This window comes from Leptosomus discolor, chromosome 10, assembly GCF_034619465.1.
Source record: "Leptosomus discolor isolate bLepDis1 chromosome 10, bLepDis1.hap2, whole genome shotgun sequence".
NCBI lineage: Eukaryota > Metazoa > Chordata > Aves > Leptosomiformes > Leptosomidae > Leptosomus > Leptosomus discolor.
In genome coordinates this window covers 21,305,612-21,328,870 of record NC_141400.1, presented here as the reverse complement: position 1 = coordinate 21,328,870, position 23,259 = coordinate 21,305,612, and the positions used below count along the sequence as shown (strand labels likewise).

The following is a 23,259-nucleotide window of genomic DNA, read 5'->3' as shown; positions in this document are numbered from 1 at the left end:
CCCGGCTCCGCTCTACACCGCCGCCGCCGCCATCGCCGCCGCCCGGCCCGCTCCCCGCAGCAGCAGCTCGCCCCAGCCCCTTCCCCCCACCGAGGCCTAGTACAGGAACTAGCCGCCAGCCCGCAACGCAACCTGCTGCGCGTAGCCGGGGCGGGACCAGGCCACCGCTCACCAATCAGACGGCGGCGCTCGTAGGCTGCGAGCCAATAGCAACCACGAAGAGCCCGTCCCGAAGGTCAGCGCAGAACCAGCGGGCTAGGTCGCGCAAGCACATGAACCCCAGTACGACATCTTTGGGGGTGCTCTTAAAGGGGCAGCGCGCCTCGGCGCTCGGGCAGCCCGCCGAGGTGGCGCCCCCCAGCGACCCGGCGGGAGCTCCGCGGCGCAGGGCAGCGCGGCCCGGCCGGGGCCGGTGGGTTTATTTTGGTTTATTATTTTTCCATTTTTCAACGTTTCCGCAGGGGGAGCCCCGCCCGGCCGCACCCAGCCCTGCAGGCTCCGGCCCTTGCGCTTGCACACCCGGCCGCGGGTCGGTGCCGGCACCCGGCTCCCGTACCGGCGAGGCCCCGCCGCACCCCGCCCGCTTGCTGTGGGGCTGTGGCTGCGCACCAGGACGGTCCCGCTCCCGCCGGGCCCGGGAAGGGAGCGGGGCCGCGGGAGGCTGCCAGGCCGCGCTCCCTCCGCCCTGGCTGCCATAGGCGGCCTGAACACTATGAAAGGCCCGCGCCCGCAGCGCCCTCCCGGCCGCCTTAGTACGGCTCGGCTCGGCTCGGCTCGGCTCGGCCCGGCCCGGCCCGGCCCGCCCCTCCGCCTTGGTACGGCCCGGCCCCGCCCCGCCCCCCCGCCCCTCCGCCTTGGTACGGCCCGGCCCCGCCCCGCCCCCCGCCCCGCCGCCTTGTCACGGCGCGGCGGGCGCGGCGGCTCTGCCCCTCTCCCGTCAGGCGCGGCGGCCCAGCAGCATGGCGGTGAGTGCGGGCGGGCCGCGGCTCAGCCCCTCTGCTCTGCTCTGCGCGGCCGTGTGGGAGCGCCGGGCCCGCCTCGGCCGTCGGGGTCCCGCTCCGGGGCCGCGGTTGGCGGCGGGGCGTGCGCGGGGTGTCAGCGGCCCCTTGGCGCGGGGCCGGCCGCCTCCCGGGGCCACTGGCCGGACTGCCCGCGGCCCCCTCGGTGCCAGCGTGGCCGTCCCGTTCCGCAACGCGGCTCTGCGGTGTGCGGAGGTGCCGGAGCACGGTCTCGCGGGGCGGGTCTGCCCGCGGAGCGGTGCCGGTGGGAGCCGGGCGGCCTCTGCAACGGTCTGCAGAGGTGCCCGGATCCTTTCCGCCGCCGCGGTCGGGAGGCAGCCGCTGAGGGGGACCCGTAGGGGCGGTGGGCGCTTTGGCAGCCCGGACTGCTCTGTGCGGCCGTCGTGGGTTTGCAGGTGCCGTGATCGCGGGTGAAGCGGCAGAGCCGCGCTGAGGGGGTGACTCGGTACCGGGGGGAGCGAGGGGCAGGTAGTTAAAGGGCTTGGCGCGGGTTGGACCCTTGTGTTAAGCTGCTATAGCAGCTTTGCTTTGCGTTTTAACTTATTTCGGGGTTCGCTCTAGTACTTTTGTTGTTAATCGGGTCTCTGCTTGCTTGTACGAGCTGAGGTAGGCGCGACTCCTGCCCCAGGGTCTTGGGAGTGCCTTGACCTTGGGGGAGAAAACCCAAATCCTCAAACTTTGTGTTCGTCCTGGAGTGCTGGCGTCCTTTCACACTTGCAGCATGTTGTACGGTGACAGAATAAGGAGGAGGAATATTTAACACTTACTGGTTGTGTTTAAATGCTGATGGAATTTAAAAAAAAAAATGGTTTACCTGAAGAGCTCTTTTTGTGAGCTGCACTGGAGTGGACTTGTATGCCAGCCTCTTCTCCTGGCATAGGGAGTGCTGCTCCCACCTGATGCATAGTGAGATGAAGAAACGTTGCTTGAGGATCGTGAGCAGTCTGGAAGAACAACAGCAGGTTTTCATGTTGTTTTTTTTTGCTTACGGTTTATATCCCCTCCTGTCTCCTCACTTCAGACGCTTCTGAGTTTGTTAGTTACTGTTAAGATGATCAGTTTGTCAGGGAGTGTGTGTTCCCTTGGCTACTGTGGAGTCCTTTGCCTTGGGAAAAGGTTGTTAACTCTTTCCTTACAGGTTTTAGATCTTGTTTCATAAGGCTGCATCTCAGGGGTACAGCTTTACACGGTCTGATCATTGATCACGTTAGCGATGCTCTGTTTAAGGTTACACTGTGGTGTTATGGGGTCCAGAGAAATGCTTCTCCGTAAGGAAAGGAGTTCAGGAGTGGTCTGTAGTAGATTACAGTTCTGTGTGTGTTAACCCATTCAGCCAGGCTTTTCTTCCTCTTTCTGTTCAACAGGAACGTAAAGGGACAGCAAAAGTCGATTTCCTGAAGAAAATTGAAAAGGAGATCCAGCAGAAGTGGGATGATGAGCGAGTCTTCGAGATTAATGCTGCCGACAGGCAGAACGGAGAGAGGTATCGTAACCTTTTTTTACAGGTTTTGTCTTCAACTGCTTGAAATGTCTTTTCAAGGGAACTTTTTTCCTTCAAAATGCAGGGGAAAAAAACAGAAAAAAACATTTCTGAGTGAGTAGGGAGTGTTCTTGGATCATCCCAAGGTACTTACCTACGCATCAAGTTGGCCTTTGCGTGGCTGCCAACACAAGCAGGGGTGTGCGTGTGGGTGCACTCCAGCAGGATGAAGAAAGCCTTCTCCTCACTCCTTGGCAGGGTCAGAACTCTCTGGGGTTTCAAAATGGCTTCTCTGGTGGCTTCTCCTTGTGGATGTGGAGGACGCTTCTCAAGGTGGTGCCTGGAGTTCACCCTCCCAGTCAGAGGGACTGCCGCTTTCCCTGCAGGGAGGCGTGACCTGCTCTGCTTCGCTGGGAAGGGGAGTCGTGAAGCCAATCCCTCGGGTCCTGGGGCAGGCCAGCCTGCTCACTGTGCACGGGACGGGGCAGAGGCCTGGCCTGTGCTTGGTGCTGTCCCTCAGGCGAGGTGCTGTGACCTCTTTCAGTGCGGGAACTGTATCGCTGAGGTTGTATCACCGCCCTCGTAGTCGCAGAGCTTCAGTTTGCCCTTCTGTTGTCCTGTGCAGCGCCGGCGAAGTGACTCCCAGGGCTGAGTAAAGGTGAAGGACCCAAACGGGTCAGAAGGTTGGAATGCCAGGTTAGAGGTGTGGTGAACACTCTTGTCTGGGGGTGTGTTGCTCAGGCTGTAGAACGCTCTTACTTAAAATAAATGCAGCCTGTGCTTTAAGTATTCACTGTCTTACAGGTCAATGCTTAGTTTCTGACCAAAAATGAAAGCAGTAGGTCAGGTTTACAGTGTGGAGAAATTTAACGTGACGTTTCAGTGTTCGTTGTGGTAACGTGCAACCACCTTATAAATACAGAAAAAGCTGCTTTGCTAAACTGATGTTCATACACTGCTAGTTAAAGTGCCATGTATTGATTTCAGGGTTTTGTCTTAAACTTCTGTCTATTTTTGTGAAATAGCTGATACTACTAAAAGCTGCCCTAGAGGATAGAAGGGTGGTGCTGGCAGAACGTTTCTGTGGTCAGTCCTTACATGGTCACAGTGGGATTTTGTCCTGTGCCGGGAAAAGGCTTTGCTTACGTTGTTTTCTCTTGGGTTGGGCTAGTGAAGCTCTGCTGTGATGCAGGTGGGACTGCTGTAAGAGGTCTGTGGCTGTTCATGCAAATCTCAGTCCTGGGGAGTGAAGGCAGGAGTATCTGTGTCCTTATTAAAAGTCAGTCATAGAAAATGGACCAGGAGAGATGGCTTGTAATGGGGTTGGCCTTTTCCAAAGCTCAAACTTAATAAATCCTTTGATTTCAGCTAGAGGAGATTCCCTAGGAGCAAATCCAACCTCTATCTGAAAAGAATGGAATTCCTCCACAGATCTTCTTGGGTTGTTTCAATGGCTAGCAGTGTTCCTGGTTTATTTTATTATTATTATTTGAAGTTTTTTATTAACTATGAAGTTCTCTAACTTCAGTTCCAGTTGTGTTTCTAGAGAGTCCATGTCTGAACCATCACTTACTTTCTGCTCTCTCCATGTCACAATTCCATTGGTAGCATTACCTTTGTTCTTCCAGTTGTTAAAATAAAAGAGAAAGCTCTCTTGTTGATGTCATCACCGTGTGTAAATCTGTACTGAGGCTTATCTGGGTTTTTTCTTTCCTTTTTGGAATTTGCCTCTTCTAGTTCATTTGAACTGCCGTGAATTTTACCTCGTTTTTTCTTAGCTGTTAGTTAAGGTTGGTTTTTTGTTTTGTTTTTGGTTTTTTTTTTTTAATAGAGCATTTTACTTTTGATCTGTGCTGGTTTTGGTCACCATAACATTTGCTTTGGTAATGGCTTTTGGGTCCAGTGGTAGGATGCTGCTGAGCTGCTGTCTGTTGGCTGTGGAAGGAGCCTGTTGCTCTGTCTGAGTGTCCTCCCGCCCGGCTCCCTGGGCGGTGGCTCTCGGCTCCCTGGGGTGCTGTCCGAAACCGGCCAGCGCGGGCAGCGCCAGTTCAGGCTCTGCAGCCCACGCAGCAGATGCTCCATCCCCGTGCCTGTCCCGACGGGCTCCCTGGTGGCAGGGACGGCCACGCAGGGGCTTTGGCTCTCTCGGGAAGGGACGAGCCCGAGGGAGGGAGGGAGCGGAGCCGCTGGGAGGAGGCTGCTTCTGGCGAAGGGAGCGTGCTGGGGGTGGAGAAAGCCCGCTGACCTCTCGGTTCTGTGCCTGCCCCAGAGTAGCCCTGAGCAGCCTGTTTGAGAGACCCTCTGGAAACGCTCAGCGTGCGTGGGCGCGCCGTGCCCCGCGGATCCCTGGGGTCGAAGCTCCTGACAGTGCAGAGAGGGGCCTGCTGGTGGGACAGCGTTAGTTGCTTGGATGGGCCTGGGGCTGAAAAGCAGCGACCTCGGCGATGTGAGCGGGTTGTTCCTTGTGCAGGAAAGTCAGATTAAACCGAGGTGATAACTGAAGCGGTGTCACAGGTGGAAGCTGCTTCAATTGTAGTATTTTGCAAGCAAACAAGTGACTTGGCCTTTATTTATGCATGTTTGTACGTCGGTGGCAGTGTCTGAACGGAAAGACACAGCACGAAGTGGAGTGCAAAGGTGGAGGTGGAAAATCAGTGTCCTGAAGAGCTGGGAATTATCTTAGGTGCTCTGAGAGGTCAGGTTACAACAACAGAACATGTAGTCAAAACACCGTGCAACCACATATCCCTGTGAAACGAGTAATTATTTACAGTGTGCCACTGAAAAATCTGAACTCGGACAGTGGGAGATTAAATAAATTGCTTTAAGCCTTTGCAGTAATTAATTTACAGAGGCAGGATTAGAATTTGGTACCTTTGGGGAGACGTTATCTCTATTTCAAAGTTTCCTTGTGATGTCAGTCCTATGTGGGTTTTTTCTTTTGTCCTTTTTTTTTTTTTGTTTGAGATGATAAAACCTGTTGGCTTATCAGTTCTGTAAAATCAAAGACTCATGTTACTGGTAGGGAAAATACTATTTTACTGTCACTGTAGGCTGATAGTAGCTGAACCTGTCAGTTAACTGTTCTACTTGCATCTTCTGATGGTCATTTTAAAAGCTAATTATGTGTTCTAATTCTTTGAATTTCTTCTCAGCAAAGGGAAGTACTTCGTCACCTTTCCTTATCCCTACATGAACGGCCGCCTTCACCTGGGACACACATTTTCTTTATCTAAATGTGAGGTAAAAATTTTCCTTTGCTAATACCTTTAAATACTACTCTAGAACAAATGCTAATTTTGTAGTTAATCTTTGAGCTAACAGGATGACTTGTTAATTACTTTATAGAGTCAATAATGACCTGCTCAAACTTTCCTTTTTTTTCCCCCATATTTTCAGTGGAAATATTGCTGGCTGAAGAGAAATGCCACTGGTCACTCTTTAATTCTAGGAGACTAGGCTACAGGTGTTCCCTCTATCATTCTTTCAGATTTGCCGAGATTTTTGGGAGGCGCTAAATGGCGCAAAATTCACACGAAACCTTGTCTCTTGTTTGTGCCCACTGTGCTATTACCCGCGTGTGGAAGGTTCTGGGCACTAGTGGGTCGGATTCCATGCAGTCGGTCTCTCCTTTGTACCCACTCGTCTCTGCTCAGAAACAGCCCCTGAGGCTTGGGGCAGCTCGGAGTCACGCAGCCGGGTGTCGGCAGACCCGATGGCAAAGCCTGGCTTCGCCTTCTTTTCCGTTAAGAGCTTCCTAGGTGCTGGTGGCCATGCTCTCTGTCTGTCAGTGGTTTTGGGTGGAACAGGAGGTGCACTGATTTCTTGAGAAGGGTTTGGCCTTGTGCCCTTCTTGTTCCATCTGTTCCGTTTTTCCACTTCATGTAGTTCGCAGTTGGGTACCAGAGGCTGAAGGGGAAGAACTGCTTGTTTCCATTTGGTCTGCACTGCACTGGGATGCCCATAAAGGTAAGAAGTTTTGAGTTACTGAGGCTTCTTCTGATGTCTTTGTACTCAGGACTGCTTAAAGTACTGCTTGCTGCCCATCCTGAACAGCATGTTAATTTGTTCAAAAATGCGTCAGGACAGTGCGATTTGGAACCTGAATTTGTGATAAAGGTGGGTTGTGCTTGAACTATACGTAATCACTTTCTAGAGAATAAAATGCTTTAAAACTGAGTTTACCTATTATTTTTTTTTCATTTGTAAGAAAATTCTCACTGTAACGCTCTTCCTGCCACGGCAGGCATTCTGAAGTGGCCAGACCTCCTAGAAGTTATGTCCAGAATGTCCAGGAAAAGTTGAAAGCGTTGTAATGAAATGCAAGGTGTTGTCAGTAAAACACTCCTTAGCTTTGATGGAAGCAATTGCCACAGGGAAGTGCTGATGGACTGCCACTAACTCTCTTTAGGCTTGTGCAGATAAGCTAAAGAGAGAAATGGAATTATATGGCTGCCCACCTGAACTTCCTGACGAGGAGGAAGAAGAGGAAGAAAACTCTGCTAAAAAAGAAGATGAAATCATCATCAAAGACAAAGCGAAAGGCAAAAAGGTAAACTTTAAACAAAGACCTGGATTGGTGGCTGTGCTCTGCAAGCTGCAGAGTGCCTGTTGTGGGTTTGTCCTCCTTTGCACCCGGAGAAACCTGCGATATGAATGTGTTGGTTGGTCTTTCCAGGATAGCTGGGTACTTCTAAGGTAGACTTGAAAAAAAGGCATTAACTGCATGGTTCCAGAGATACCATTTTAATGCATGAAATCTTACTGACAAGCTGGTGCGCTGTTTAATGGCTTCCTGAGAAAAATGAGATCACCCAGAGTAATACTCTGACTTCTTTCTTTTTCTTTTTTTTTCTGCACAAAGCATTCACAAACAAGTTGTAGGAAATAACCCTGCTTTCTCAGAGGTAGGGGATATGTATACCTACTGTTCTGACTGTTCTTTTGTGAATTGGTGTCTCACCTGTTCTGGCTAGATACGCTAAGTGAAATCATCCGAACCGTTTTGGCTTATCAGATGTTTAAGTGAGACTGATGATGTGGGAGCATCATAAATCAAGGAAAAGAATCAACTCTAGGAAAAATTTAATGCTGTTCTTATGTATATTGTTTATGTTTGCTAAAGAGATCGTCACACTGGAAGCATTAAATTTGGGCTTCTGCCTGCTCTGCATCCACAGAAGCCGTGGCTTTGCCTGCTCCTACAGATAGTACGTTGCTGTTGGGTAGAGATGTGAGATACTCAAGGGACAATCGCTGGAAAAAGCGATCTGAGCCATGTGACAGCGGGAAAGGTTTTTGATAGAAGGATCTAGTGCAGGAGTGCTCCACCTTTTTGTGGAGAAAACACCCGTTTGTTTGACCAGGATCTCGGTGAGCTGACCCTTTCTTGCCAGTTTGTCGCGGCGCACCCTTTCTGCGGATGTGTCGGAGCCGAGCCTGCAGCCAGTGAAAAGAGCGGGGTGACGTACGTGCAGGTGAATACAAGCGAGGGAATAGTGTAGAGCAGAGGCTCTAAGTGTTAGTCTTCACTGCTAGAGGAAGGATGCCAGAACATCTGTATGAGCTTGTGTATCTGGAAATAGAGACCATGATGTTAGTGGAGAAGAACACTGCCGTGCGTATAAAGCTGTCGTGCGTACAGGGGCGTGAGCTTCTTCCCAACTGTGCTTGTCCCTCCAGAGCAAGGCTGCTGCCAAGACTGGCTCTTCCAAATACCAGTGGGGAATCATGAAGTCTCTGGGTCTTTCTGACGAAGAAGTAGTCAGTTTTTCTGAAGCTGAGCATTGGCTGGATTATTTCCCTCCCCTCGCTGTCCAGGACCTGAAGAGAATGGGATTGAAGGTAGCTGCTGAAATCCAGAGCTCAGTGACACGAGCAGCCCTGCTCGTAGGGTTGTTACGTTTATGAATGTGCTGTTTCTCCTTCGAGAAGATTTTCTGCATAATGCCCACATGACTCTAGAAATGTTCATTTAGCCTTTTAATAGTCTTGGTGATAATTAAGTGCTTTCTTGTCTAGTGCTGCTACTCTATGCGATGGCCATAACTGGAAACAAGTCGAATAAAGGCATCATGACTTTCACTTCTTGTTTCCACGTTAGATGGCTGTTCTGCAGTCAGTGTGGCGGCAGTTTTAGGAAGGGTAGTAATGTGATATTAAATAAAATACTTGTCCTACTGACCACAGATTTTTAAAAGCCTTTAGTCAGGTGGAGATTATGAAACAAGGTAGTGCTGAAGTTTAGCTTGAGTGGTTGGTTAAAACTACTACAAAATTCACAGTCAGCAGATGGGGCCTTGAGTCTTTGACAGCTCAGCTCTGAGAGGCCATGGATGTACAGACTGCATAGTTCTGTTTTTGAGCATGCACCCTTTGTGTGATAGGTACTTGCATTATCTTTTTGGAGAGAGACTTCTTTTTATTTTTAAAATAATAGTTTTGCTGTTGTGAGATTCCTTGAATTTCTTTATTGTGTTGACTTACTGGAGACTCTTACGTGTTTCCAGGTGGACTGGAGGCGTTCCTTCGTCACTACAGATGTTAATCCCTATTATGATTCCTTCGTACGGTGGCAGTTTCTTACGCTAAAGGAAAGAAATAAGATTAAGTTTGGGAAACGGTAAGCCTGCTGCTCAGCTCGGTGTGTTTTGTGTGTATGGGTGAGCTCAGCTTTACCAAAGACCGAACCCTGTGATGGGTCTCTAGAACATACTTGCGATGCACGTTAAACGAGAATCCTTTCATTTCAAATGCCCCACTAGACATGGTAAGTGCTGGATTTATTGGGGAGCAAAGTGCCTGAGACTGTTCTTGGTTTAGTTTTTCCGTGGGTACCAACTCGGAGCAGAATAGGGCCGATACTGAGAGCTGTTGTGAAAACCAAACATTTGACAATGGTGGAAACAGATTTATGCAAAATTCCATTAAGAGGGCTCTCCTTCATAAAGATCTTTTTTTTTCCTTTTGGTCTACACATTACTGTATTTCCTGCTAAATGAAAACGTACCTTTTTCTAGGTACACAATTTATTCTCCAAAAGATGGACAGCCTTGCTTGGATCATGACAGGCAAACGGGAGAGGTAATATTTTTAATTGACATTTTTATGTATTGCTCATGATCTTAAATACTGAATGGAAAGATGAGTGGTATCTTGGAGCAAAATGTATTTTGTATGCAGGGAGTTACCGGTTCTCAGTTGTCAGTACATGTGAAAATGGAATTAACTCCTCTGTTGAGAATATTTGTCTCGAACTATGGATTGTATTTTACATTGTAGCTGTTTGCTGTGATTATTTGGCGATTTGTGCCAGCAGCATCACTGCATCACGTCACTATCTATCTGTTAAAACAAGACAAATAAGCTGTTACCTTACCTGTTGCTGGGATAGTGGTTGTGATGAGTAGATGTTTGGACATAAGAATAAAGTATAACCTCTCTCCAGTCTGTGTTTTAGTAAACAGCCATTTGTATCAATGGGAATACGATCTACATTGAAGAAAGCATCGATACCTTAGATAGCGTTTGGGTTTGGTTACTACAGAAGAGGATTTATTTTCTTTACTGCTTGAGTCGATGTCATGTATCGATTGCCGCTTTGTTTATGTGAATTGTAGGGTGTCGGGCCTCAAGAATATACGATAATAAAAATGAAGGTGTTGGATCCCTATCCTGCAAAATTAAGGTAGGTCTTGAATTTGTAGTGGCAAATAGGTTCTATCTTATGGCCAGAAGTGACCATTAAGTTAGACAGTCTGTTTTGCCTAATGCAGAGTTGAATTTTGCCCCATTACTTCTGTCACGTCAAAGGCTTGGTCTCTGATTTGAGTGGCTGTATTCGCTAGTCTGTGCGGAACTCAAATTTGAGTTCAAAAAAAACAAGAAAGGAAAGGTCCTGCCCCTGGGTCAGGGCAATCCCCAGCACAGACACAGGCTGGGCGACGAGTGGATGGAGAGCAGCCCTGGGGAGAAGGACTTGGGGGTGCTGGGCAATGAAAACCCAAACATGAGCCAGCAACGTGCGCTCACAGCCCAGAAAGCCAATGGCACCCTGGGCTGCACCAGGAGCAGCGTGGCCAGCGGGTCGAGGGAGGGCGTTCTCCCGCTCTGGTGAGACCACCCCCTGCAGGGCTGCATCCAGCTCTGGGGCCCCCAGCACAAGACAGACACAGACCTGCTCGAGTGGGTCCAGAGGAGGCCACAAGGATGCTCAGGGGGCTGGAGCAGCTCCCTTGTGAGGACAGGCTGGGAGAGGTAGGGTTGTTCAGCCTGGGGAAGGGAAGGCTCTGGGGGGACCTTACAGCGGCCTTCCAGTACCTGAAGGGGGCCTGCAGGAGAGGTGGGGAGGGACTCTTCATTGGGGGGGATAGTGATAGGACGAGGGGTAGCTGTTTCAAGCTGAAAGAGGGGAGATTTAGATGAGATCTTAGGAAGAAACTCTTCCCTGTGAGGGCAGTGAGGCCCTGGCACAGTTTGCCCAGAGAAGCTGCCCCCTCCCTGGCAGTGCTCAAGGCCAGGCTGGATGGGGCTGGGAGCAACCTGGTCTGGTGGGAGGTGTCCCTGCCCAGGGCAGGGGGGTGGGACTGGATGATTCTTAACAACCCTTCCAAACCAAACCAGTCTGTGATTCTATGAAAACAAAAAACCCACAAAGAACTTAATGACCCACTTTCATCCTTTAGGAAATGTTACTTAAAAGTTCATATCAGGTTAAAAGCACATTCTGCATTACTCTGAACGTTTTTATTTTGGTGACTTACACAATACTTTTTTTGCCCCTCAGTGGCCTCAGAGGAAAAAATATCTTCTTGGTGGCTGCTACGCTCAGACCAGAGACCATGTTTGGACAGACTAACTGCTGGGTTTGCCCAGATATGAAGTACATCGGCTTTGAAACTGTGAATGGGGATATTTTCATCTGTACCCAAAGAGCTGCCAGGAATATGTCCTATCAGGGCTTTACGAAGGATAATGGTGTTGTACCTGTTGTCAAGGAGCTGATGGGAGAAGTAAGCATTCTGCAGCTTGCTGGTCAGGCTTAGCTGTTCCTGTGATGCTTATACTTACAAAGGTGGTGGTAGAATCTTACTTATAAAGAAAATGTAGGAACTAGTACAAAACTTTTAGTGTTTAGCGACTAAAAAAGCAAGCAGAAGACAGCTTACTTGGCAGCCAAGCTACACTACTTCTGGGAGATTAGCCTGATGTACTTACTTGTGGACAAATGCGTTATTTGATGGGTGAATGGTTTTAAGCAACACTTTTCTGTGTGCTGGGATGAGCAATGCCTTCTCTTTGAGGAATGACAAGGGGTGGACAAAAGTAATAGCTAGGAAAGGTTATGTGAAGAAGGCTTTTTGTTGGTGCTGAAATTTCCAGTACATCTTTGTGAATGACGCTTTCGTAGCTTAGTTAAATGTTAGTGGTTTTGGTTTACTGCCCTTAACTTCTGTGCTTTGAGTAGGTGTTGTTAGTGGGATTTGTTCATCCTGATACAAAGCACCTTCATGCTGTTCACATCACTCGATCTCCATTCACTAAAACATGTCACCTTCTCTCTTGATCCTCCTTGGAAGGATGAAGTAGAATATCCGGGTTTTGTTTCTTTGCTAGTAGACATGATGTGAATTCAAGCAAATTAGGTAGAAGGCAACTGCAGCGTCTAGGCTGCCTCCTGTCAGTGTGCAAAGGGTCTTGATGATACGCTTTTCCTGCCTTTGTTTAGTCTGGCATTTGACACCAGCTTCCTAATCCATTCCTGTCTTGATGCTGATGTGCTTCAGATATTTGGAGGCAAACTGTTCTCCTGCTTACTAACTTTTTCCAACTCTGCACTTCAGTAGTTTTGCTTTCCCTGAATTACTTTGTCTATATTATCTGGTATTTGACTCTTCTACCAGTAAATAGTCCATATACTGCCTCAAATAGTACACACTTGCTTTTCATGTGTACTTCCTCCTTTTCTGTCTGTCTCTAATTTGTTTTCAATTTATTTGTTTGCAATATGTAAGGAATGCCAGCAAATTTCAACAATGTCAGGCAGGAGAGCTTATCCAGCCAGGCTGGAAAAGTGCTGTTATTGTGATGCTATTCCTTTGTCCTGCGTAGGAGATCCTTGGCACTGCGCTTTCGGCACCTCTCAGCGTCTACAAGGTCATCTACACCCTTCCCATGCTCACGATCAGGGAAGACAAAGGTAACCTCGCACAGCCGCTGGCCAAAGCCCGTTGGATGCACGTGCCCACGTGCCTTCAGTATGTGTTGACTGGTCTTTTTATCTGATTTATCTTTTTGTTTGTCAAGGCACTGGAGTGGTAACAAGTGTTCCCTCTGATTCTCCGGATGACATTGCAGCCCTGAGAGATTTGAAAAAAAAACAGGTCAGTCTGTTAATTGAGTTGTTCCTGTTCCCTTTCCATGGTGTGGAGGGTCAAAAGTGGATATCCAGTGGGTAAAATGAAACTCCCTTTAATTGGAGTTTTGCCATCTCTTAACTTGAAATCAAAGTAGTTAAAAATAAATGAGATTACAACCAGATGGGCTGGGGCAGATGTTTATTCTCAGACTTCAAGAAGAGTTTTGGGTGAGAATCGTGTAACTTCTGCTGCCTGTTAAGGTAGAGAAGAGTACCTGTGAACTAGAGATGAATTCCTGTTGTGGAAATGACTTCCAGAGATGAGATGAAGACCTGTCAGTGAATTTCAAATGGGACTTAAAGTAGCTGTTGCTATTGCAGCTTCGAGAGTACTTTGGCATCTAAATAGCTGTCCCTGGCCATTGAATTTTTCTCCCACTTGTTTTCAGGGTAGAGCAATATTGGGTTTTCCACTCTTAAAAATGTAGACAGTTATGACAAAGAATCACCTGGAAACGAGATGGGGATGAAACTCAGGTATGACAGGTGGTGGGAAGTCAGGGAAGTGGCCTTGTCTGCTTTATAATAAAGTATGTACAAAAAAGACCCTATGAATGGATAAAAACCTTTAAACCTAGAAGATTTTGCTTCTATCCATATTGCATTGTTTTTTCTTTTAACTTTCAAAGGCTTTGAGAGTGAAGTACGGCATCAAAGATGAAATGGTCCTGCCGTTTGAACCGGTAAGTACACCCAAATGTGTTCTATCTGCAGCACGTGTGACTTTGTATTCAGTGATGAGAAACACACCAAGAACTGTGCCTGCTTTTCCAGAATTCCCATTTAAAGTCCTCCTCAGCTGAAAGAGCTGAAAAGTTTAGAGTGAAGTTCCAATGTTTTGCTGTAGTCGTAATATTTGGTCTGTCAGGTGTTGCAACCAAGAGTGGTTATTCTATGCTATACTGCAGAGAGGAAAGTATTAGTTTTTGTGGGAATTACTGTTCTGGAGAATGGGTTGCATCATTGTACTGATAACCTGTTGGTTGATTAAAACTTACAGCCTTAATGGCCAGATTATTCTTGTATCTCTTCTATGCCAAGACCTGAAGTCCCTTACTGCTAATGCAGACTCATAGGTGAGTCGGTTTTCGTTAGAAAACCCAGGTGACAGATAAAGCCATCCCAGTGTTCTGCATCACCCTTGCTTACACCCGCAAGCTCCAGTACTGGTGTCCTGTCAGGAGACAGAACTGGGTTATCGCTTGTAGGGGGACAGATCAGGAGTCACACTGGGGATGCCCGGAGCTTTTGATTCAATGAGGGTAATTGCACTAATACCCTGTGAGTCCCCTGTAACTTGTTAGTAGTAGATGCTCCAAAGTCACAGGCAGAGCAGCACAATACAGTAGAGGTTTGACGCAGCCCTAGCGCTGGCTTCTGCAGCCATGGGGATTCTCTGGTGAACGCTGCTTTTGGCCAAGATGCCATGCAGCACAGACTTCTCTGGGTAACCGGTAGTGGCTGCCTTTGCCCCTCCATGATCTCTGGTTCAGACTCCCATGTCAGCCTAGGGACTGCAAACCGAGCGAAATACACGTGTCTGTTTCATTCGATGCATCTCGTCTAGTGAAGCTTGTGAAATGTGGGAAACAAATCTTTGTGTAGATTTTATGACATTGAGAAAATTTGAACTGAGTATCTGACGCTGTTTTGTTAATTCTCAGGTGCCCATCATTGAAATCCCAGGCTATGGCAGCCTTTGTGCTCCGTTCATCTGTGATGAGCTCAAGATCCAGAGCCAGAATGACAGAGAGAAGCTTGCTGAGGCCAAGGAGAGAGTTTACCTGAAAGCATTTTATGAGGGAGTAAGTAATAAAAGGTTTTCTTAAGTGTTTTCTTGCTGAGTTTGATTAGGAGGAAAAAAAGTGGGTAAAGATAAAGAATAATAGAAAAAAAAACAAAGACTACAAGAAAGAAGGAGATTTTTCTTTTTTTCCCCAGATCACTTTTTGTCTGGACTTTTCCCACAGTCAGGTTCTGCAGCTGCAGGAGTTATGGAGAATGGAAGGGAGAGTGGAGGAATGTGTGACTGCAAACTGATATTTGTAATAGGGTTTCCTGGCAGGCGGTCACCTTCTGGAAAGTGGATCAGTTTTGTTACAAGTTTTGATTTGGAAACGGATAAGAAAAGGGAAATGCGTTAGTGTGGGGTTTTTTGTTGTTTGGTTGGTTTTATTGCCTTCTGCCTTTACTTGTGTAGTGGCTTGCTATGATGTGTTCCTCAGCTGTTTTCTTGTAAGCTGGCAATAATTTTTATTTCTGACTATCCGTGTTCGATTGCCTGTGCATGCTGACACGTGGGCAAACTCATTTTGGGTAAAGATGACTGTATTTAATGAAAAAAGACCCTTAGTGTGAAATCTTTGCCATGCAAAAAATAGAAACAAACTGCTACTTCTTTACGTTGATCTAAAGAGCTATTGCACCTATTTCTTGTGAAGTTTTGGAAAAAAAATTTACGCCTGTGATCCGTCTTTTACAGGTAATGTTGGTGGATGGATTCAAAGGACAAAAAGTTCAAGATGTCAAGAAACGTATTCAGAAGATGATGGTGGATAATGTACGTGGTAGTGCGCACACAGCTGCTTCTGAATGATCCATATTGTGCTTTTGGCAGTAGCTGAGTCGCTAAAGAAACCTCTGTTTTGATTCTGCCATCCCTTAGCGGTGCTTTGGGTCGCTGCAAAATGCTGCTGCAAGAAGGACCTTGTGTTCTGGGACTAAGTGGGATGAATGGCTTAGAGACCTCTTACACCCTGCTTCATCCTGTCACTTTGTCTAGGAAGTATTTTGGTGGTCTGGTCTAATCTTTGATACAGTTGGGAAGATACTGAAAGCATAGGATCCGGATTGTCAGTCTTTTCCAAGCCTGCCCATAAAGGAGACCCATTTCTGGGGTTCATCAAGCAGAGAAGGGAGAGTAGTAAATGACCAGTGATCATGTCATCTCTCTAAGATTTTCCTGATGAGGACTGGGAGAGGCGTTGGTTACTTAGTCAGTATTCCCTTGTTGCAGCGTTGTTATGTTCAGGTTGTAACATAACACTTCGTCCTGCATCAGAATACACAGTTTATGAGGGCAGAATTAAAGCTCACTGTTCTATTTCTCTTTGCCTTCCCCCCTCCCTCTGTCCCCCAGGGTTTTCTAGTAGCTGGTTTAATCAGCAGGGTCATAGTCAGTGAGTAATGTTTTGTGTTTCCGTCCTTCTTTTCGTCGTGCGTGGAAACATTCTTTACAAAACTATGTGGACTGATACCTCGAGAAGATGCCTCAGTCGAGTGTGGCCCTTGTTTGACTGAAGTGAATACTGAGGCAGAGAGCCTGTGCCGTGATGAAAGCCGTGCAATAAACACTGTAAACCAGATTAGAATGGAGAGGATGCTTTTCAGTAAGATGGGAGGATTTTGAGGACTTTGCTAAATACTCAAAGCTTTGATTGCCCTTTCGACTCTTAGGATGAAGCCATGATTTATATGGAACCTGAGAAACAAGTTATATCGAGGTCTGCTGATGAGTGTGTTGTGGCCCTTTGTGATCAGTGGTAAGTGAAGTAAAGCTGTAGTTATAAAGTATATCCTACTTGTGGATTGCTTTATTACCGTAACCTTTTCCTGACTGCAGGTATTTAGATTACGGTGAAGTGAACTGGAAGAAACAGACGTCAGAGTGCTTGAAACATCTAGAGACGTAAGTTGTGGAAGCAGGTGTAAAGGGGAATGATCGTTTGCTGCTGCTGCTGGGGGTCCGAGAGGGCAGAGAGGAGTAATAGCTTATTTCTTACAGGTTTTGTGAAGAGACTAGGAGAAATTTTGAAGCTACCTTAGCTTGGCTACAAGAACATGCATGCTCCAGGACGTATGGCTTAGGTAGGCAAAACACTCCTTTTCTCACTCAGTGCTTCATGAGGGTGGTACTCATCGCTTCAGGTGGCTAGAACCCAAAATGGCACAGGTAAGCATAGAACAGACTTACCCAGCTTCCATCTCAACCCAGCATCTCAGAGAAGGCCCTTTCTTGAAAACTCACGTGGCCAGGGGTAGTTTGATTTTTGCATTACCACAGTGATTCTGTGCAGCATCTCTGTAGCTTTTGGCTTGGGCCGTTGGTTTGGAAGGGACCTTATAAGAAGGAACTAGAACCATTTCTTGGGCTTTCTCCTTAAAGTCCGACTAGCCTTCATCTTGTGTAGCCTCTGGCATGGGACAGCTGTTAGAACTGCACTGTAATACACAGCAAATGGTCACGAGCTGAAGTTTGTTTGACAGTTGTGTTAAGCTGACTACAAAGTATTTTCTCTTCAGTAAAATTTTCAAATGCTAAGTTGAATTTATAAAAAAGGATTTTTTTAAAAGCACAAGCGTGAGCACTTGCATGTATGTACGTGTGAGAGATGTGTTCCACTGAAGGTCATGAACTCTCCTGCACGCCTGAGTGCCGTCCTGGTTAGCAGGGCTGGCGCTGCAGTGTGGGATAGCTGGCTACCCTCTCTTCCAGGGACCCGCTTGCCTTGGGATGAGCAGTGGCTGATAGAGTCTCTCTCTGACTCCACGATCTACATGGCCTATTACACGGTGGCTCACCTCTTACAGGGAGGCAACCTGCGGGGCCAAGGGGAGTCTCCTTTGGGCATCAGGTAAGGAGAGCGGGTCGTGGCGGTTCCTCGTTTAATTTGCTGTGCTTCTCTCCTGTGGTGTTCTTGCCAAAGGCTGGCCAGCAGTTCTGAGCTCTGATTTTGTTTCTGATGTTGGCCTCGCTGGCCTGATCTCAGACAAAGTACCTGTGCACTCTGTCCGTGTTTGCTCTGCTTATCCAAGGGAGTATGTTGTGAGAGTGAATCAACAGTTTTAAGGGGTCTTATACAAGATGCTGTGAGGTATAAGAGGAACTTTTACTGACATCTTAATATGGGACTAATTCTGTGCAGGGCACATCAAATGAGCAAAGAAGTTTGGGATTACATCTTCTTCAAGGCAGCTCCATTTCCTAAAACAGAGATTCCAAAAGAAAAGTTGGACAAGCTAAAGGAGGAGTTTGAATTTTGGTATCCTGTGGATCTCAGAGTTTCTGGCAAAGACCTTGTTCCCAATCATCTGTCGTACTACCTCTATAATCATGTGGCCATGTGGCCAGATCAAAGGTGAGTTCGGAGAGAATGCGAAACAGGTGTGCAGGAGATAAAGCTGGAGAGTTTGTGACTCAAATCTGTCACATTTGCTAAGGGCTTTTTTGGACTGTACGACTTTGGGAGTTGGGTTGAAAATGCATTATTTGATGTTGCAGCTTTGTTACAGTTGGTTGTAGTAGAAGTTACTGACTGAGGGCTCTTTACCATTATTTCCCCTGGTTTTTCTAGAATCCTTTAAAGATTTTAAGATGTGAGATTCTCACATACAAATTCTAAAACATTTAAACAAAACAAATCTAACTGCCTAGCATGTTGTTGACTTGCTGAAATCCTGCTGGTTCTAAACACTGGAATTCTAGCACGTAGCATGATTGCCTTGGCAGTTTCAGTCAGCTCTAGAGCAAACCTGAGGACTTGCATATCCTACCTAAAGTGTACCTGGCTTGGTGGTGCTTTGGAGGATATGTGCAAAAACGTACCGCAGCAGTGTTGCTGTATCTTCAGGGCTTTTTCCACCTTTGGGAGTGGAGGGAAACTAAGCAGCAGCAGCATCTAGAGCTAAATCCAAATGTAGCTGCTGCTGAAATTGTGGTGTTTGATGTTTTTTCTCGTTTGCTTTAGCTGTCTATGGAGGCATGAAATGCTCAGTTAGGTAGCCACCTGAAAAAGCAAATGTGTAAGAGTGAAGAACAAATTGTAAGTTTAGCTTTCATTAGCCTGTTTTATAAAAGTCAGATGTCTGCCGTAAGCATCTGCTGCTACGGATTTTCCAGTGTTGAATTGTATTCCTGCACTGGGATTTTAAGTGACTATTGTCATTAAGCTTTCTTAATTACTTCTCAAGGATCGTTAAAACGATGTACATGTGTTCCCATGGACTATGCATGGAGTTGAGAGTCTTTGCTGGTCACGTGGTGCTTTTGGAAGGACGCAGTTCTGTGCAGGGCAATGCTGTGTTTGCACCCGTGAGCCTCTATTTACGAGCTGTATAAAACTGCGTAGGAAAAGCTGTTTTCTGATGTATAGCAAAGATGCTCGCGGGGAACTTGATGTCTGCTTCCTCCATTGGTAGACAATACATGGGACTGAGCTCTGCTGTGGGGCGATGCCGATCACTGGCCTTTAAATTAAATGTAGCTGAATGGAGGAGGCGGGGTCAATGAGGTGTGGTTGTAGGGGCAGTGCTCCCTGCTTTGCATGGCAGCAGTGACGATCCCCAGCCCTCATACTGTAGTTCTTTTCATTTTCACAGACATGCCGTAATTTTTTTAAGACACACCCCCTAGGTATTTTTGAAGATTCCACTTAAGGTGTTCATCCCAAACTGGGAGATAAAATGTTTGTTCTTTTTTTAAAAGAGAAAATGTATTTACTTTGCCAAATGCTTTGTATCTTGTCTTCAGACAAAAATGGCCGGTAGCTGTGAGAGCGAATGGACATCTCCTCCTCAATTCTGAAAAGGTACAGTGAGGTGTCGTGTACGAGATAGCTTTTGTGGTTGTCAGACTGGGCACTTGCCAGCCAGACTGGAAAAGTCCTGCTTGGAATTCAGTGAAATAGTGAAAATTCTAGTTTCTTTATTGATGCCCTCTTTTTTTTTTTTTTTTATTCATCAGAGGTAAGGACCTGCTTTTCCTCCAGTTCTATCTAGCACTTTTTTTTAGTTAGCTCTTGTATAGTTTCACCAGTTTGGTAAAGATTTTGGTGTATTTCTGTTACGTTTTAGGGTAATATAGTATGTGGAATGATTTTTTTTTTTTGACTAACTTTTAGCTTTGTTAAGCATTGGAGTAAGTGCAGTGAGAGGAACAAGTTTGTGCCAGTAATTTGCTAATGTGTGCAAGTTCTGAAAGTGAACTTAATTAAAAGTGCCTGAACCTAGGAATTGGGCCTTGGAGACTGTCTAATATGAAGCAAAAAATCCCGCATCAGAGTCCTGCTGGAAAAATCAGTGCAGGATGAGCTGAGAACGCCAGGTTTGAAGTAGTATTTAAGTTTAACTTGGGTCATTTCTGGGATCAAGTTTTGGTACCGGCCGTCCCGTTTTTCAAAGCCTAACGAAGCCTGGGCTGGAACCTGAATGATGCGAGAGGCAGCTGCCGCCTCCCTTCCCTGCAGCGGTGGTGAAAGTGGACCTCAGCAGTAACAACCTGTGCAAGTCTCAAGACAAGCCCAATGTTCAGGAGTTAGACAAGTGCTTGCAGCATTTGGTCTGCTTTTGCCGTGAGACCTAGTTCGGGTTCACCAAATCGCTTTCACTATGATTCATGAGAAAATACTTTCTGGAGGGTTCGCCCAAACCCTGGTTGTGTCTATTTGGCTTATCCAACCACAAAACGGGTATGTGAGGAAACAAAGACTCTTCCATTCCTTTCAGATGTCTAAATCTACAGGCAACTTCCTTACCCTAACTCAGGCTGTTGACAAGTTTTCTGCAGATGGTGAGTGTGTTCTGACCTGCATCTGGTTTTCAATTATGCCAAAATTAGGACTAAAATGAGTGTTTTGCTCTCAAGGGAGCAGTAGGTTTGGTTTATTGGAGTATTGAATTGCAATAAATCCACTGTTTACCACCTGCTCCTGTTTAAGAAGTGAACTCTGTTTAGAAAATTGGACGCCTGTCAGCGCAAGACCTCCCTCAGCCAAGAGCTGCCGGTGGTGTTGGGACCTCCTAGAGGTCCCTGTTCCATTCTTAGATCCTTCAAACACAGGCATGTGCTGTTGATGCACACGGTGTGTGGATGTGCATGCCCATGCTCCTTCCTGCATGCCCTTGGTTTTTGGACAGTGGTTGTGCTGGTCTCCTGGTCCCGGGTGTCTGCCTGCTTTCCTTCCTGAGGAGGGCAGCATACCTCTGCCAAATAGAGTGTGTTCTCTGAGGCACCTCTCTCGAGTTGGCCAGTCAGGATGTAAAGTCACTTGGTGTTTTATTAACTCGTAGTGAAGAGTTAGTTGTGATTCGTTTTGGGTCCCGTGCTTCCTGCGTCTGATCGCATGCCGGCCGTGGCTGGTGGTCCCCTTTCTTTCAGCCATGCGTTTAGCCTTGGCTGATGCTGGAGACACTGTTGAAGATGCCAACTTTGTGGAAGCCGTGGCAGATGCTGGTATTCTTCGTCTCTACACATGGATGGAGTGGGTAAAGGAGATGATTGCGAACAGAGACAGTCTAAGAAGCGGTCCTGCCAACAGCTTCAATGACAGAGTCTTTGCCAGGTACTGTACAAAGGCTAAAAATACACTTTGGTCCATTTTTTTTCTTGCAGGGAGCATCTCTGTAGTTGTTTTTTTCCTACAAATTAATGAATTCCATAAACCAAAACACGTTACAGAACAGGTTCTGGGATTGTGCTGCACAGGTGGCCTCGATAGTGTTGTTTAACACAGCGTCACCATTGTGTGGGGCAGACTATGCAATATTGATATTTTCACTTCCCTCCCTAGTGAGATGAGTGCAGGCATAATGAAGACTGACCAAAATTATGAGAAGATGATGTTTAAGGAAGCGCTGAAAACTGGCTTCTTTGAATTTCAGGTAGGAGGGCTCTCTTTAGGTGTAAGAAACTAACACTTGGTTATTTGTTACTTTGTGGATTTCTTTTGATCCTGATGCCTCTGATCCTTAATTGTACATCTGAATTGGCATCAGAATTGTGCCAAGAAACAAGAGTGCTTTAATGGAGTGAAAAGATATACTTGTGTCATTTTACAAAGGTCCAGAGGAAGACAACTGTGATGCTGCAAATAGTCCTGATATCCAATACGAGCAAAAAGCTGCTTAAAAAAAGACACTGTTAAAAAGAGCGTTTCCTCCCTTTAGCTCCTTTGTAACAAGGAGCTCTGCTCAAGAAATCCAGTCGATGTGTCAACAAAATCATTTGGAAGTGGAGTGCTTTTTGATATACTCCAGAAGCCATGTCTCCAGAGTGTCTGCTTGAACCATGCCACTTCCCTTAATGAATTACAGAGAATCCTTTATGTGGCTCCTTTATGGTAGTCAGGGATGTGCCTAAGGCAGCTGAATTACACGTCTAACGATAGATCGTATTCATTGCCTTTTTCTTAGTGCTTACTAGTGTCTTTATGCACGCTGATCCAGGTGATAGTACCTGATACACAGTTGTGGGTATTTTTGTCTTTTATGTCTGTGCCAATAAACACTTATTAAAAATTAATGCAGAAATCAAGCGGCCAACCAACAGATTCACGCTCAGGTGCGGCAGGAAAATGCAGTTCTTGTAGTAATCCGTGATGGAGCTCTAAGGTGCTTACGTTCTGAAGGCATGTTAGTGCAAAGGGTTGTGTGCCTCTTCCTCGGAGCGTTTCTCTGTGGCAGTTGGAGTGTGCTAATGGTGCTTGCGCTGGCTGTGTTTCAGGCGGCAAAAGATAAATACCGTGAGCTGGCAATAGAAGGAATGCACAGAGAGCTGGTGTTCCAGTTTATTGAAGTTCAGACTCTGCTGCTGGCTCCTGTCTGTCCCCACTTATGTGAGCACATCTGGTCGCTGCTGGGAAAGGTACTAGTTGCAGTTTTGTCATGTGATTTGGATCTACGCTTTTACTGATTTTGATCAGGCTCATACCGGGCTTGTGGATGTCTTTCATGTGCCGGTAGAAGGCACTTAAGTCTTCTGAAGGGCCGTAATAGCTTATTGTCTATAGGGCAGTGAACAGAATTAGCCTCTTACTGTGACCGTCTACGCAGCTTTAATACAAGTCACTCTGGTTGTCTGCTCAAAAAGAGGTGATCTAAAGTTAACCCAAATAATGCAATACTCCTCCACTTAGGCATTAAACTTGGGGGTTTTTAGAAGTGCCTCGTGCTAGCAGATGAAGTCATGTAGCTGTGCATAGTCCTCAGCACACTTGCATATACACACGTGTTGGCTGAATGCTTGTTCCTTTACAACCTAGTCACGGGCGGGTGCTCATGGAGGGTCAGACCCTCTCAGCTCCAGCTCCCAGTCAAGCTATTGTGGGCTGAAAGACCACCAGATACTAATGGGTTTTCATCTCGGTGCCTGTCCTTCTTACTTTCTTTGAAGCCTGATTCCATCATGAGGGCCGCTTGGCCGACAGCGGGTCCTGTGGACGAGGTGTTAATTCGCTCTTCTCAGTACCTCATGGAAGCAGCTCATGACCTCCGCCTCCGTCTCAAGAGCTACATGGCGCCTGCGAAGGGAAAGGTGAAGCCTGCTGGGTCAGCTTCTTGAGCCTGTG

The 23,259-nt window shown here is 46.9% G+C and overlaps 1 protein-coding gene across 1 annotated transcript in view; it reads left to right on the top strand.

The window, feature by feature from the left end:
• The first annotated feature begins 947 nt into the window (after nt 1-947).
• Nucleotides 948-23,259, top strand: part of LARS1 (leucyl-tRNA synthetase 1) — a 30,815-nt gene continuing 8,503 nt past the window's right edge. The window contains exons 1-26 of the mRNA XM_086470777.1: nt 948-965; nt 2,384-2,502; nt 5,655-5,742; nt 6,388-6,468; nt 6,911-7,051; nt 8,182-8,343; nt 9,009-9,121; nt 9,519-9,582; nt 10,119-10,186; nt 11,285-11,510; nt 12,610-12,697; nt 12,805-12,881; nt 13,546-13,599; nt 14,581-14,721; nt 15,399-15,476; nt 16,373-16,458; nt 16,539-16,604; nt 16,701-16,783; nt 17,412-17,550; nt 17,842-18,054; nt 19,446-19,503; nt 20,420-20,483; nt 21,072-21,255; nt 21,484-21,574; nt 22,416-22,556; nt 23,085-23,225. Coding sequence (XP_086326903.1) covers nt 960-965; nt 2,384-2,502; nt 5,655-5,742; nt 6,388-6,468; nt 6,911-7,051; nt 8,182-8,343; nt 9,009-9,121; nt 9,519-9,582; nt 10,119-10,186; nt 11,285-11,510; nt 12,610-12,697; nt 12,805-12,881; nt 13,546-13,599; nt 14,581-14,721; nt 15,399-15,476; nt 16,373-16,458; nt 16,539-16,604; nt 16,701-16,783; nt 17,412-17,550; nt 17,842-18,054; nt 19,446-19,503; nt 20,420-20,483; nt 21,072-21,255; nt 21,484-21,574; nt 22,416-22,556; nt 23,085-23,225 — 2,772 coding nt within the window. The 5' untranslated portion in view covers nt 948-959. The remainder of the gene's footprint in view (nt 966-2,383; nt 2,503-5,654; nt 5,743-6,387; nt 6,469-6,910; nt 7,052-8,181; nt 8,344-9,008; nt 9,122-9,518; nt 9,583-10,118; nt 10,187-11,284; nt 11,511-12,609; nt 12,698-12,804; nt 12,882-13,545; nt 13,600-14,580; nt 14,722-15,398; nt 15,477-16,372; nt 16,459-16,538; nt 16,605-16,700; nt 16,784-17,411; nt 17,551-17,841; nt 18,055-19,445; nt 19,504-20,419; nt 20,484-21,071; nt 21,256-21,483; nt 21,575-22,415; nt 22,557-23,084; nt 23,226-23,259) is intronic.